The sequence below is a fragment of the Microtus oregoni genome, unplaced genomic scaffold (genome assembly GCF_018167655.1).
Source record: "Microtus oregoni isolate MIOR12 unplaced genomic scaffold, Mior012 000014F_ref0000157, whole genome shotgun sequence".
Lineage (NCBI taxonomy): Eukaryota > Metazoa > Chordata > Mammalia > Rodentia > Cricetidae > Microtus > Microtus oregoni.
This window is the reverse complement of record NW_024543073.1, coordinates 21,357,501-21,372,556: the sequence shown is the minus strand read 5'-3', so window position 1 is coordinate 21,372,556 and position 15,056 is coordinate 21,357,501. Positions and strand designations below refer to the sequence as shown.

Genomic DNA, 15,056 nt, shown 5'->3' with positions numbered 1-15,056 from the left:
ACAGGCATTCCATTTAGTACTCCAAAGTCTCTTGTTCTCTGCGCGCTGTCTCTGTGGGTCTCCGTGTTAACTACCGTCTACTGCAGGAAGCTTCGCTGACAGGGATCGAATGGTGCAGTGATCTGTAGGTAAAGCAGTACATTTTATTGCTATGTCCACTTAGCATAAAATAGTAGTACTTTTTCCTCTAGGGTTCATGACCTGTCTAGCCACAGGTCTGCCTGAGAAATTTTTAATGGACATAGATATAATATATATGACAACTGTATCAGAAAGGCCAGTGAGAAGGGGAGATTAAGGGTCCATATTGTCATAAATTTAATGTATTTACTTGACCTGGTCAGTGTTCTGGATCTGTCTGTCTGTCATCTGTGTGTCTGTATGTTAGTCCATTCCTCTGTCCCTCTATCTGCCTTCTGCCTCTTTTCCTCTTCAGGAAGAATTACTACAAAATTATACAAAGCTCGAAAAAGTTAATATAAAAGAAAAATACTCTCAGTTCACAAAGCACTTGCCTTATAAGATGTCTTAGTTACTGTTCTATTGTGTGAAGAGACACCATGACCAAGGCAACCCTTAGAAAAGAAAGCATTTAATTGGGGACTTGCTTAGTGTCAGAGGGTTAGTCCATTATCATCATGGTGGAACGCAGACAGACATGGTGCTGGAGCAGTAGTTGAGAGTTTTACATCCTGATCCAGATCCAGACACAGGGCCTGGCCCACCCCCATGATCACCTCCTCCAGCAAGGATAAATCCACCCCAACTCCTGATCTTCCCCAAGCAGCTCATCAACTGGGGACTGAGTATGCAAAGGTTTGAGCCTGTGGAGACAGTTTTAGTCAAACCATCACATTCTATTTCCCAACCCCTGTAAACATGTAGCCATTTATGTCCAGATAGTCTTCCACAGTCTCAACACTATTTAAAAGTCCAAAAGCTCTTCTGAGATTCTAGGCAATTTCTTAATTGTAGCCTCTGTAAGATAAAAATCTAATGGTAGACCACATGCTCCCAACATAGAGTGCACAGAATATACACTGCCTTCCAAAAGGAAGGAAAGGGGACAATAGTGGAGCAAAGGAAGACCGAAAGCCAGCAGAGAGCAAACTCCAAATCCCGTCTATCCGTGGCTGATGTCGAAACACTCCAACTTCCAGTTTTGTTGACTGCAGCACACTTCTTTTTCGCGGGCCGGCCCCACATCTGGTCTGCAGCTCTCCTTGGCAGGCATCCCATGACTTTGGCAATTCCAACATCTCGGGGTCTCCAGTGCAATCCAGGCTTCCCCTCCACAGCTTCCTTCAGTATGCTTTTCAGGTTCCATCATGGAGTGCCCTCCAAAGCCCTGGCCTCAGCTCTTCCCTTGAGAACAGCGGGCGAAGGTCCGCAGTGCCTTTCCTGTTTCTTTCTTGATTCTAAAGCCAGAGCCAAACCTAAGCTGCTGAGTGTTTCTGCATATGGTTGTTCCCTTTGCTGTCTAAGCTTTCCTTTAGTTCCTTTTCATAAGTTGGAAGCCTAGCTGGCTGGGTCTTGCTCTGAGCGGAGCACTCCCTTTATTACATTGAGCATCAGAATCTTGCCCCCACTTCCCTGCCAGAGATTTCTTTCTTTGTGTAGCCCTCACTGTCCTTGAACTCGCTCTGTAGACCAAGCTGGCTTTGAACTCACAGCGATCCACCTGCCTCTGCCTCCCGGTATCTCCTTGTGCTCAGGGCTTTAATACATTTAGCTCAGAATTTTCATTGATTTTATCTCCTTCTGCCCAGGACATGGCTCCAACACTGAATGTTCCATGTTCTTTTCTTCCTCACGCTGTATTTTTTGTAGTTTTTATCACCTTATTTGTTTCTTCATTACAGATCTGTATAAGTGCAGTCACTGATAACCATATGACAGAGTCAATACTAGACTGTCTCAGCCTCCTAAAGGCCGGGTTTATACATATGCACTTCTATGCCTAGGTGACTTGCAGAGTATTCTCAAAATGTCTTAACAGAAAGGAATTTTAAGAAATTTTTACTGGAATTACAAAGCATAAAACATCACATAGCATTTATATAACACACATATGTTTCATGCATGAATAAAACTGATATACTACTTTAGTTGGCTAAAGACTGTTTTGAGAATGAGAAGAAAATAAATGTACAAATAGATATAAAATAAAGATAAATAATGAGAAATAAATTGCAGCACATGAGAAATTATAAAATGTTGTTTGCAAAGTGTTGATTATAAATTGTAGGAGGTGTTTCTAGAAAGGAGCCTAGTCAGATCCTTGGGGATGGCTCTAGCCTGGGAGGGGAGAATCAGGTTCTCAGGGATAGCTATAGCGTGGGAGGTGAGAGTCAGATCCCTGGGGATGGCTCTAGCCTGGGAGGGGAGAATCAGGTTCTCAGGGATAGCTATAGCGTGGGAGGTGAGAGTCAGATCTTCGGGAATGACTCTAGCCTGGGAGGGGAGAATCAGGTTCTCAGGGATAGCTATAGCGTGGGAGGTGAGAGTCAGATCCCTGGGGATGGCTCTAGCGAGGATGCAATATCATAGGAAGGGAGAGTGTAGTTGGTTAGAAATGTGATAGGAATAGAACCAGAGAGGGCCAGGTTCTGTTCTGGGGGTGACTGCTTGGCTAACAGCATTTCAGAGGAGATTTCAGTGCAAATGAGAGGACATTAGAATAGTAAGTGGATTAGTTTGTGCTGTAGACTGTCAGATAATATTGAAATCTTTTGAGTTAGGCTGACATGTGTAAAGTAGAGGATTTGGTGGGTGGGAGTCCTTTCTTTATGTCATGGTGCCAGGATTGAACCTAGGATCTTTTGCATGCTAGATAAGGCTTCTGCCACTGATCTACACCCCTGGTCCTCAAAGTAGGATTCAATATTAAGCTCTCTGTTACCAGTAACCTTTTTGAGATCCTGCTCCAATGACGAATCTAATGTATACAAAAAATTCACAGTTGCATCCAGGGCTAGACTTTTCTATCTGAGGGTAAATAAGGAAATGCACACGCTTTTCTGATGCTTTCTCTTTTACTTCATCTTGAAAAATCTCTTTCTAAAAATGTCTCCACCTAGTTACATCTCTTTACATACAGCTCCATATCTCTGTCCTACACAGCCATACATCTGTATACATAGTTACATCTATTTCACACAGTTACATTCTCTGCTCATTCTCCATACACTCTCCACTCAGCTTCACACAGTCACACTTCTGTGCACAGCTGCATCTCTCCACACACCCATATCCTTCACATACATCTCCTACACAAGCTCTCTTCTGTATAGCTGCATCTTCTATATCTTTCTACCCACTTGTCACATCTCTCCACACTTCTTTTTCTCTCTGCACATTCAGCTACATTTTCCTTTCAGTGTGCTTACACACACACACACACACACACACACACACACTTCTTTTACAGCAAAGCCTCTGAACAAATATGAAGCACATTTTCAGGGTCACATAGCACTTCTTGAGCAAACAGTAAGAAACAAAGCCATACTGATCACACAGTTTCTCTCGGGCTGGAGGGGAGGGTCACGCTGACCAGGCATGGTGAGTAAGTAGGCACGTAGCTCTGAGAGGTCAGGGTTTCTGTACAGAAAGTGACACTGAAATCAGGACTAGAACAATAGACAGTTAGCTGGCTGAACTTTGAGTTTAGAAGTGCATGCAGAAAGTCCATTACTGCAGGAAGTTATGTCTACCAAAGCTACTTCATGCCTGACCTTGAATCAGCAATAAATACCTGGGAATTTGACCTTGCGTATTCGTCTTTGGGGCAACCAGTTTGCTTTGACTTTGTCCTGAATGTTTGGTTTAATCAAAATCAGCTGTCTTTGTGACTGAGAATACAATTACTTTCCTATGCCAATTTTAGTAGTGAAAAATATCCTAGTATTTTTATTCATCAAAATTATACTAATTAAGCAGAAATCATGTTCCTGACCATCCACAGCTATATGTGTGCCCAGTAGATGAAATATTTTCATGAGTTAAACACACAAGCAGTGTTTAAAATACCCATAGCTGTTACTAGGGAAGGAATATGGGCACATGAGAAAAGTTATGGAGATAAACAGTATGGTCTTGTAAGCCTTGCTTCATGAGATTCTCTCCATCAGATAGATGCTGGTCTCGTGGGTCGACCTTATGTATATCAGTTGTCATCTGCTGTACACTCTCAGTGGCCTCTGGTAAAGCCATTGCTACCAGCAGCTCTCAGCACTCTGTGGTATATATTGCGGGGAGCAGGGGACTATTTAGAAGTTCTCAGTGAGGTGATGCTGAACTAAGGTAGGGCCAGAGTAGCAAAGAGTGATGTAAGCAAAGAGTGACATCACCTGAGATAAGAATTAGCAACAGAACCTGGTTACTGTATAGATGAGAAGAAAACAATACCTTTCCATGTTTTCTTTTTAAATTTTAAGTAAATTTTTTTCATTTATTTTACATATATCAACGACAGTGTCTCCTGTTCCCTCCTCACCCCACTCCTGTGTACTATCCCTTCCCCATCCACTCCTCCTCCTCACCCTACTCAGAAAGGGGAGGCCTCCCATGGGCTTGAATAAAGCATGGCACATCAAGTTGAAGCAGGACCAAGTTCCTCCCCCTGCATCATGGCTGGGCAGGGAGGGTAGTCCAGCATGGGGAACAGGTTCCCAAAAGCCAGCTAAGCTTCCTTGTCTCACTGCTGGGATCCTTACAAACAGAATCTTTCAAATATTTAGTATGTGTAGAGTTTCCCAGGATTACTTTGGTTTTCAGACTAGTAATTTAGAAGTTTCTGTCCTAACTCTCCTCTTTAACCCTTCAGATGATTGCAAAGGGGAAAAATGCATCGGAACTCTTCCCTGCTGTTGTGAAGAACGTGGCCAGTAAAAACATCGAGGTATTGTTTGCTTTTATCGTTTTTATTACTCCTGTGTGTAAGCCAACCAAAGCTACTTTTAAATTCAATATATTTAAATTCTTTGGCTTTTTATTATGGTAAAATGCCTGAAATCTTAAATATAGGTGAAGTACAGCAACAGGTAGGTTTGAACTTAGCTGTGGATTCTTGGTGGAAAATGAGAGAAATAGAATTGAAGTTGTAGTGATAGTCATTCACCCAGGTAGAGCTCTCATGATTTCCTGAAGACACGAATTCATGAAGACTCCCTCGTGACTTAATTTTAGAGTAGCATCTCTCCAGTGAGACCGACCTAGTCATTTCTCCCGAGACTTTGAGAATTTGTGCCCTTTTTGCCGTGTGTAAGACAAAAATTCAGAGATCTCTGAAGATTTTCTGACTGTTATGACAGGGACTAAGCTTTCATGCACCTGCGTGGGCTTATTAAATGAGAGCACCCTGCCGGACACTTTCCCAGATGCTGGACTGACACCATAGCCTAATGTCCAAGTCATACACCTTTATCTGTACTGCAGAAAAACTGGTTAACAACTTTGAGACATACAAAATTTAAAACAAGTTACCACCAGTATTTGTTTGCTAGTATGGTGACAGACAGATGACATCACACACAACGCATAACAGTGGCACTCTGAATTAGGAGGCCCTGTGAGGTGGAGTGGTGAGATTTCAGGGACTCCTGTTTTATGGTTTTGATTCTGTTTTCTGTATATTATATGACTTCTCTCCCCCAGTCCCTACAGTTATTTCTACTTTTCTTTTTTTTTCTTTTTTTTCTTTTTTTTTTTTTTTTTGATTTTTCGAGACAGGGTTTCTCCGTAGCTTTTGGTTCCTGTCCTGGAACTAGCTCTTGTAGACCAGGCTGACCTTGAACTCCCAGAGATCTGCCTGCCTCTGCCTCCCGAGTGCTGGGATTAAAGGCGTGCGCCACCACCTACTACTTTTCATGATAGTATTTGTCTTAGAGTTTCTACTGCTATGATAAAACACCACAACCAAAAGTAGCTTGGGGAGGAAAGGGTTTATTTCAACTTAAGCTCCACATCACAGTCCATCACTGAAGGAAGTAAGAGCAGGAACCCGGAGGCAGGAGCTGATGCAGAGTGCTGTCATTGTTGTCTAGGTTCTCTGGGATTGTGACTTATAGGCTGTTTTTCTTTGCTTTATGCTTAAAAACTACTTATGAGTGAGTACATGTGATAATTGTCTTTCTGTATCTGGGTTACCTCACTCAAAATGATTTTTGAGTTTTCTTTGCTTTATGAGGGGAGCAGAGAAAAATGTAGAGCTCAATAAAAATTAATAAAATTTTAAAAAATACTGTTTTTAAGCTTTTCCTTTTAAAGACTTAATTTTATTTTATGTGCATGTCTTTGCGCCATGCAACAGCCAGAAGAAGGTGCTGGATCCTCTGGAACTGGAGTTGCAGATGGTTGTAAGCTACCATGTGGTTGCTGGAAATTGAATCCATGTCCTCTGCAAGAGCAGCAAGTGCTCTTAACCTCTGATTCCTCTGTGCAGTCCTGGGCTGCTTGTTTTTTGATACCTTTTGTTCTTTAAAACCTTGTGATTTTTTATGAAACATACTTCATCTTCTACTCTTAAGGAAAAACTGTTAGAGACGTCTTAGAAATTTGTGCTGAGAGGATTGATATTTCCTTGCTGCCAAGTGAAAAATTTTATTTTTTAAGTATATGCTGCATTAGATACACAGGTGAGCTGCATAGTACATCACCTGGCAATAGATGTCAAATAATATCAAAAGTGACCTAGTAAGCAGTCAGTGCTTATAGTACAAAATAATCAAAGCTGCAGTCAATAGCTCATGAAGTTTGCTGTAGTGATATCGATAAGCTAATCAAACAGATCTGCCTGTGTTCCTCCAGGCTGCTGGGGCTCTGCTATGATTAGCTTTACAGCAAGGAGTGTTGTAACATTGAATGAAAGTAACTGATCGCAGAGTGGCGTAGTCACGGACCTTTTACTACTCCCATTTCTGCCCACAGAATGGTCTCAGGAAAAGTAGGCTTTCTATGCACACCTGCAGCCTGGCAGTGCATAGGCCTCTTGTGGTCAATATTGATTGATTCTTATAACAGAACTGGAACAAATTTAGTGTTTTGCAACCTTCTGTGATTTAATATTGTTATGCTTTTTGCTATAACAGTTGCAGAAATCCTTCTCCAATACTGAGTAATTATAGGGAAGCCTGCTACCCAGCTGTGGTTCTGAATGTTTCAGTGTACCCATTATAAATCTTAGATGCATTTTGGAGTCCGTAATACAATTTTAAAGCTAGCTGACTATCCTGATAAACAAAGGTGTTGACAAATAAATTCCAGCGAGATCTGGACTTAATGCTTCTCCTTTAAAACTTTGCTGTGAAGTATAGCATCAGCTCTGAACATAATTAGTAGGGACAAAGAACACTTTAAGTGATTGCTACAGACAAATAAAACAAGTTACATAATCGCCCTAATATCTGTGGTTCCTAATAGTGTATTGGTGGCTTTTAGACATTGCTGTTCAGTTACTTAACAGCTGTTGGGAACATTAGATCCTAGATGTAGTAACCTGTTTGGAAAGCCCTAATTTTTGTCCGCCCTGTGATGTTGAATTGGGATGTGAGTCATCTGGTGGCTGCTGAGCTGTTTTTGGAAATCTGATGAGCCCCAGCAGTACACAGTTTAACTCCAGCACGTTCATTCCAAGGTGATTTGAGGACTTTCTGACGGAGACGTGAACTTGCTATTAACCTGTCAACCTGTCTGCCATCCAGAAGTGCTGTATCCTAAGGAACTTAAAACTCTGGTTGGGGAGTTCTGGTCATCTGTTTTCTAATAATTATCTATCAATCATTGCATAAAAAACTATAACACCAAGAACTTAAAATATTGTTTTGAATCAAAAATGTTAGTTATGGTTTGCATATTTTGGCTTATTTTACTTTTAAAATGACCGCTCTCACCTGGTTTTGTTTTCTCCCTAAACTGGTCTTGCTTGGTTTTGGAACCTATGGTTTGTATCTTATGTAAAAATTTTTTTTTTTTTGCTTGAGATCTTTTAATGGAACAGTATTGCACATGTGTCTTTATTTTTAGATTGTGCAAATTCTGAACTTTGAGAAGCACCTATTTGACCAAAAGAAATCATATGGAGTCTGATTGGGAATTTAACCTGAAAGCTAATAGAGGTGGTGTGGGGATCCTGAAATGAGGCACCCTGATGTTATAATGACGGTGATCTTGGAAGGAGGCACGCTGACATCATAGAGTATCACTGGGGATCCTAGAACGAGACACACTGAGGCCATAGAGTATTGATGGGGATCCTAGAACGAGGCACACTGACATCATAGAGTATCAGTGGGGATCCTAGAACGAGACACACTGACATCATAGAGTATCAGTGGGGATCCTAGAACGAGGCACACTGACATCATAGAGTATCAGTGGGGATCCTAGAACAAGACACACTGACATCCTAGAGTATCAGTGGGGATCCTAGAATGAGGCACACTGACATCATAGAGTATCAGTGGAAATCCTGGAAGGAGGCACGCTGACATCATTGAGTATCAGTGAGGATCCTAGAACGAGGCACGCTGACATCATTGGCACGCTGACATTGAGTATCAGTGGCGATCCTGGAAGGAGGCACGCGGACATCATAGAGTATCAGTGGGGATGGTAGAAGGAGGCATGCTGAGGTCATAGAGTATTGACAGGGATCCTGGAACAACACACTCTGATGTCCTAGGGTAGCATCTCCTGTTGGCTTGTGAACAGAAGCATCCAGGGTAGGCTCCACTGTGTAGATCTGTTCTTGGAGTTAAAATATCGGATCCTTCTTAGCAAAACTATATGTTGGACATCGTGTGTGAATTTGGGTCCATGATTTATTAAAGCTTAGATGATTTAGAACGTTCATCTATAAATAAAAAATGTTTTTTTTTCCTGCCTTAAAGGATAAGAGATTTGAGTATAGATCTCCATAGTCCCAGCACCGAGGTGGTCACAAGGATCATGAGTTCCTGGCTAGTTTAGACTATAGTGAGATCCAATCTCAAAGTGCAAAAAAGCCAATATTTTATGAGAAGTTTATTCTTGGATTGTGTAATTTTACTAGGTTTTCAGGTGTCCTGGGGAAGGGTACTAACAAAACCTTTACTTGGGGAATACTGTTACGATTCTGTGGGAGAGGGACTTGGGTAGAAAGGAGATGAGAGGCCCACAGCTAGCGAGAGACAAATGTGCCATGAGACAGAGCTTATGGTGGGGAGTTTTATTGAGGAAAAGGGAGTGGGGGAACGGAAGGCAGAGGGAGGAAAGGAAGAGAGATAGAGCCTCTTCACAAGAAGGGAGTGGATGCAAGTGGGAATGGGTGGAGTTTGTCTCTTAAAGGGACCTTTTGCACCTGCTTACAGACAAAATAGTGACATAGCCTTAGGACTCTGGGCTGACCAGGGTACTGCCTGAGGGCATCCTACCAGGCGACAGGCCAGCATAATACCTGAATCCTAACAAATACTTTAATTGAAAAATTGGAGGGTTCTCCTCATTGACCAGAACTTGTAGGAGCTAGGAAGGTACCCCTGCCCTCTTCAGGCACACCTGTGACCATCACCAAATCTGCCTCCTTGAGTGGAGATGGTAATTGTACTTAGTGGGATGTCAGCACTAAATGAGTAGTGGCCTTGTAGGTGGCCGCCTTAAAGTGCTCAGCAAGTTTTAACTGGGAAGTTAGAGAGATTGAGGTGAAGAATAAGGGAGAATAAAAAATAAAAGCAGAGCCAGTGAGTGCTTTTCTTTTCTAACCAATAACTTCCTGGTTAGTTTGAACACTGGCTGGGATGGTAGAAGTATTTGGTTAAAAGAAACGCTGAAAGAGCTTCCTCAGATGGAAGATGGCAGACAAGGTATGGTGCATTCATGCAGCTCGATTCCTGGATTGGAGAAGTGTGCTAAAATATAAGAAGTTTAAAATATTAGGTAATAGTATTGTACTGATGTTCAGTTTCCTCAATTTGGTAACTGAAATGCTTGAAAAGTGTATGTGTTTCTTTTACTTGGACCATCACCCAACTAGAAGTTCGAGGGGACTTTGTTACGTTGAAGAAATACACAGTAGCTATAGTAGCAAGACAGTGAATCTGTTGCTTGCCTGAACAAGAGATAGCCTTGCATCTGGATCCATTTTCCTTGAACACAAAGTTGTTCATCTTAAAGTACTAATTTGGGAAGGGTGTGCACTTGCATCCTGAGTGGATTGGTGTTATCTGTGGAAGGGTGGGCAGTTGTAAGAGAAGGGTTGGTTCTCAGAGGCACAGTTGGAGTTAGTTTCTCCTGCCATGAGGGACAAAGGGGCTGCCACATATTGTTGGCTTGAAAAGCTTTTCATTCAGCTGAATTTTTGTTGCTCTCTTGGGCAGGTTTGTGCCTGTTTTTCTGCTGGCTGTGGGTTATCAAAGCTATAGAAATACAAATTTCCTAGAAATACATTTTCCTAGAAATACAAAAACTTAGAAAGCATCCCTAGTTCAGCCTGGCACTGTAGTGCACACCTGAAGACATGGGTGGCTGAAGCAGGATTGTTGTGATTGGCGGACCTTAGTGTGCTAGCCTTGTCTCCATCCTCCCGTAGATATGTAACCGACTATGATTTTGTTTTTGTTTCTTGTTCTGAGACCATTTAGCATGTTAAAATTTTTTATGTAGATTCCAATGCTAAATATAGACTTGCTTTATTTTGTGTAGCAGCTGCACAGTATAGTTCACATATATATATATATATATATATATATATTTACTGTTTATGTATTAGTCAGAATTTTATTAATTTTAGTCTCATAGAAGATTTTAGATGAAAACTGGTGATGGAGAGGCTACCAGAGATAAACAGTGCAGTTTGGGATCAAAGTCAAGTTATATTCAAGGATGTTTCTGTTTGATGGGGAAAAAAGTTTGGGGCAAATTATTAGCTATACTGAATACTGGGTTAGAAATGTTGGATTTTATTTTTGAGATTTTTGTGGAACTAGTCAGCCATGATGAATACTTAGAGATTATTATATTTTTGTTATTAGTTTCATCTGTAACATTGTTATATGAGTAGATTAATATAAATTTGTTTTTTCTATATTCACTATTTCTGAGGGTATAGAAAGTGTGCTTCCCAAGTTTTTACTTGTTTATGATGTTGTGAAGGTGGCTAAGCAGGTTGGGTCATAGAATTAACATCTGAGATTACCTCAACAAGATGCTATTAAGAGCCAGGTCTCGGGTGCTGAACTTTCCTATAGATGAATGCACAGCCTTGCTTTTCATTTAAGAGATTGAAACTGGAAAACTTAAGAGCACAGCTGTTCATATTCAGTGGGGCTCCTGGCATTATGCTTGGGAAAGCAGATACAGCCAGGCTTCCCAGCACTGCACTCAGCAAAGTGGATATGGTGGGGCTTCCCAACACTGCACTTGGGAAAGTGGATACTGCAGGGCTTCCCGCCACTGCCCTTGGGAAAGGAGATACAGTGGGTTTCCCACCACTGCCCTTGGGAAAGCAGATACAGTTGGTTTCCCGCCACTGCCCTTGGGAAAGTGGATACAGCAGGGCTTCCCGCCACTGCACTGAAAGTGGATACAGCAGGGCTTCCCAGCACTGCACTCGGGAATGTGGATAGTTTTAATCCTTTGTTGTTTTAATGGAGGCTTCACCAGGAGCAGAGTTCTTTCCTAGTTTGTTCTGCTTAGACCTTATTTTAGTTTGGAGTGCCACATGTAAAGAAACAAACAATAGGGTATGTTTATGAGGGAACAAACAGCATAGTGAAGGAACTTATAACCACATTATATCAAGAGGAACTGGGGACTGAGAGAGTAACTTGGCAATAGGGTTCTTTTTATCACCACTACTCCTGCATCCTTCTCGATCACCACCAGATCCTCCTCCACCACTACCTCCTCCACTTCTCCCTCCTCCTCCCACCACCACCTCTACTACCACATCTTCCATCACCACCTCCTTCTCCTCCATGATTACTCCCACCACCTCCTCCACTTCTCCCTCCTCCTCCCACCACCAATGGGGTGAAGGAAGAGCTGTAAACCTCATTAAATTGTCTTTAATGGTTTTTCCAGAACACTGACCAGTCTCGTCTCTTTGGAATTGTTATTACATTAAATTGGTATTATTCTCACATATTATCCTATTAAGCTGAAACTATCATGTAATATACATTGGAATGTGATTGCTACTATTAAAGGAGTTGGTGCTATTTGATAGATGTTGAAATGTAAGCTTCAGTACCAGATTGTGAAGGCCTTTGATTTCCAACTTTTTTTGGCCAGTTGATATTTCATATTATACATTTTTTTCTGAGACATTAAACAAACTCAATGTGAAAGGAAGAGATACATTGACAGAATTTTGCTACAAAAAATACTTGCTTCACAAACTTTTTCGCTTGCTTTCATTATCATACAAAATAGCATCTACTTTTACAGGCTAAGCTGTGACCAGATTCAGTTACTTATTTGAGGAAAATTGAGAATGGATTTTGGTTTATAAAATATTGAGTTTTGAATTTTCATCCTGGTGGGAGTGAATGACTTTTTCTCCCCTCCAAATAGATCAAGAAGTTGGTGTATGTTTACCTCGTCCGATATGCTGAGGAACAGCAGGACCTAGCGCTCCTGTCCATTAGCACTTTCCAGCGAGCTCTGAAGGTAAGTGGGAGCGACAAGGCATCTGCACAGTCGGAGGAGTGTCCTTCAAAAAGAAACGGGACAATAATCTACTACCTGCCTAGCTGTGGCTTGGTGGAGTTAAGGGGCCTCCCAGAGCGCAGACTCAGTAGCCTTGGAAAATGATCTCTGTATACCCACGTGGAATCTTGCCACAGATCATTGTCGTGTATAGGAGGACTGCTTATTGCTGTACCTACTGGTGGTTGAAAGTGTAGCGATAAGACAGTAGGACAGTTTTAAAGAACACATTTAAAGTTGTGATGGGTTTACAATGGAAGATTAAAGTCTAGTATATGTAGTGGTAGTCAGCTAGAATTGTACCACACTTTAATAAATCACTACAGAAAATACCCATTCCCTTTCCTTTTCTCGCTGTTTCCTGACAACGATGTCTGTTTTCAAAGGCTCTTCTGCTGTGTGGATTGGCGCTGTAACACCTGCTAACTGTATCATTTAGATGCTCTGGAAAGAATGTACTTGAAAATTTGATGAGTATTTTCACTCTGTTTTAGGACCCAAATCAACTAATCCGTGCAAGTGCCTTGAGAGTTCTGTCAAGTATTAGAGTACCAATTATTGTGCCTATCATGATGCTGGCTATTAAGGAGGCTTCGGCTGACCTGTCACCGTATGTCAGGAAGAATGCAGCCCATGCTATACAGAAGTTGTACAGGTATATGCTTTGTTGATTACAGTAGGCATACGTGGTATTACACAGACTGTTGTGAACTAAAGGCTTGTTTTTCTAAATAAATGAATTTGGCTGTGTGTGTTTTTTTCCCTACAAATAATTGTTGATTTTGTGTTGCTTATAGAGATCCTCTGAGAACTTTTTCTTCTGAGCTTATTAGGGCCTCTCTTTACTTCAGGTTTCATAACTTTAATCAGAGTTTGAATTCTCATTTGTATAATGTGTCTTCTACATGCACATGTATGTGTGTGTTGTCAGATAATGGAGGGCTGGGAGATGGCTAGTGGGCATGAAGCTCCAGTGCTTGAGTACAGACTCCAGCACCCAAGGTTTACATAGCTATGCCTGCAGATGCCTGTAAATGTAGCCAGCGTCGTGCTGCTCCTGAGAGCAGAGATAGGAGGTGCTGGGAGCCAGCCTGAGCAGTGGTGAGCAGTGGATGGTTCAGTGAGACACCTTGTCTCAAGGTAGTAAAGCATAGAACCATTGAAGAAGACACCAGCGTCCTCCCTGGCCTAAGAATATGTATATGCAGGTGCATGCAGCCACACACTCACATACATGGCATGCAGGGGTGGGGGAGGAGAGAAATCCCCTTGTTTACTACAGAGTAGAATTTTATGTGTTTGCTTATAACTCTCTTTGTTTTATTTCCACCTTTGTTTCTGCTGCTCACTCTGTGGAGTGTGATTCTTGCCCAGAGCTTTTTTATTACATACTTTTTTTTGTAGTTTTTTTTGTTTTGAGCCAGGGTCTTGCTATATAGTGTCTAACTTTTTTTTTTTTAACTTTTATGTGTCTGGGTGTTTTGCCTACATATATCTCTGTGCTCCATGAGCATATAGTACCCATGGAGGCCAGAAGAGGGCATTGGATCCCCTGGTATTAGAGTTACAGTTGTGAACAGCTATGTAGGTGCTGAAAATTGAGCTTGGGACCCAGAGTTCTTACCTGCTGAGCCATCTCTTTTCCCCATTCAGTGATTTTAAATTATATGCTATTGACAGCTTTAACAAATATCATGATCTCTTTGGAAAAAATACTGTCTAGTACAAGTTATGTATCATAATGTGTTGCTGTTTTCTTTTATCTCTTTGCAAGCTGCCACTTTTGTTTCTGGTGGGCTCTCAGTGTTGTGTCAAACAAGTTACATGCATGAAATCAGCAGAGTGAATAGCATTCATATTTTTAAGGTGGAAATCAACCGCATTTGCCACATGCACGTTATGACACATGGAAACTTCCTCGAACCCCCTTTCATAAATGCACACAATAAAACTTTTTAAAAGAAATGTAAAGTCGCAGTAATGGTTTAAAAGTGCACCTAGTGGCCAGGCAGCAGTTCACTGTCCACTCTCTGTCCCCTGCTGTGAGGGTCCTTAGCACTGCTGCTTCTCGTCTCTGTCAGATGTTTCACATAGTCTGGCCCCGCTTGCCCTTGGGCTTAGGTGGCAGCCTCATAATGCCTGTCTGTTAGCAGGCTAAGGTAATTTAGAACACCTCTAAAGGTGCTCTTTGTTTTTGGCAGTTACACAACTATAGTTTAAAAAACCACTTACTGTCTTTTACTTTTCCTCCTTGAGATAAAAAGGGAATTTCCAATCAGATACTTTCAGCTACTTCCTTAGAGTTCTGCAGCTGGCTTTGGAAGTGATTAACACCTGGTTTAGTTAGCATGAGCACCTTAAAGGGGAAA

The 15,056-nt window shown here is 41.6% G+C and overlaps 1 protein-coding gene across 1 annotated transcript in view; it reads left to right on the top strand.

The window, feature by feature from the left end:
• Ap3b1 (adaptor related protein complex 3 subunit beta 1) overlaps nucleotides 1-15,056 on the top strand; it is a 205,937-nt gene that overhangs the window by 36,643 nt on the left and 154,238 nt on the right. Inside the window, exons 3-5 of the mRNA XM_041663539.1 lie at nucleotides 4,829-4,903; nucleotides 12,553-12,648; nucleotides 13,182-13,342. Of these exons, the coding sequence (XP_041519473.1) occupies nucleotides 4,829-4,903; nucleotides 12,553-12,648; nucleotides 13,182-13,342 (332 nt within the window). The remainder of the gene's footprint in view (nucleotides 1-4,828; nucleotides 4,904-12,552; nucleotides 12,649-13,181; nucleotides 13,343-15,056) is intronic.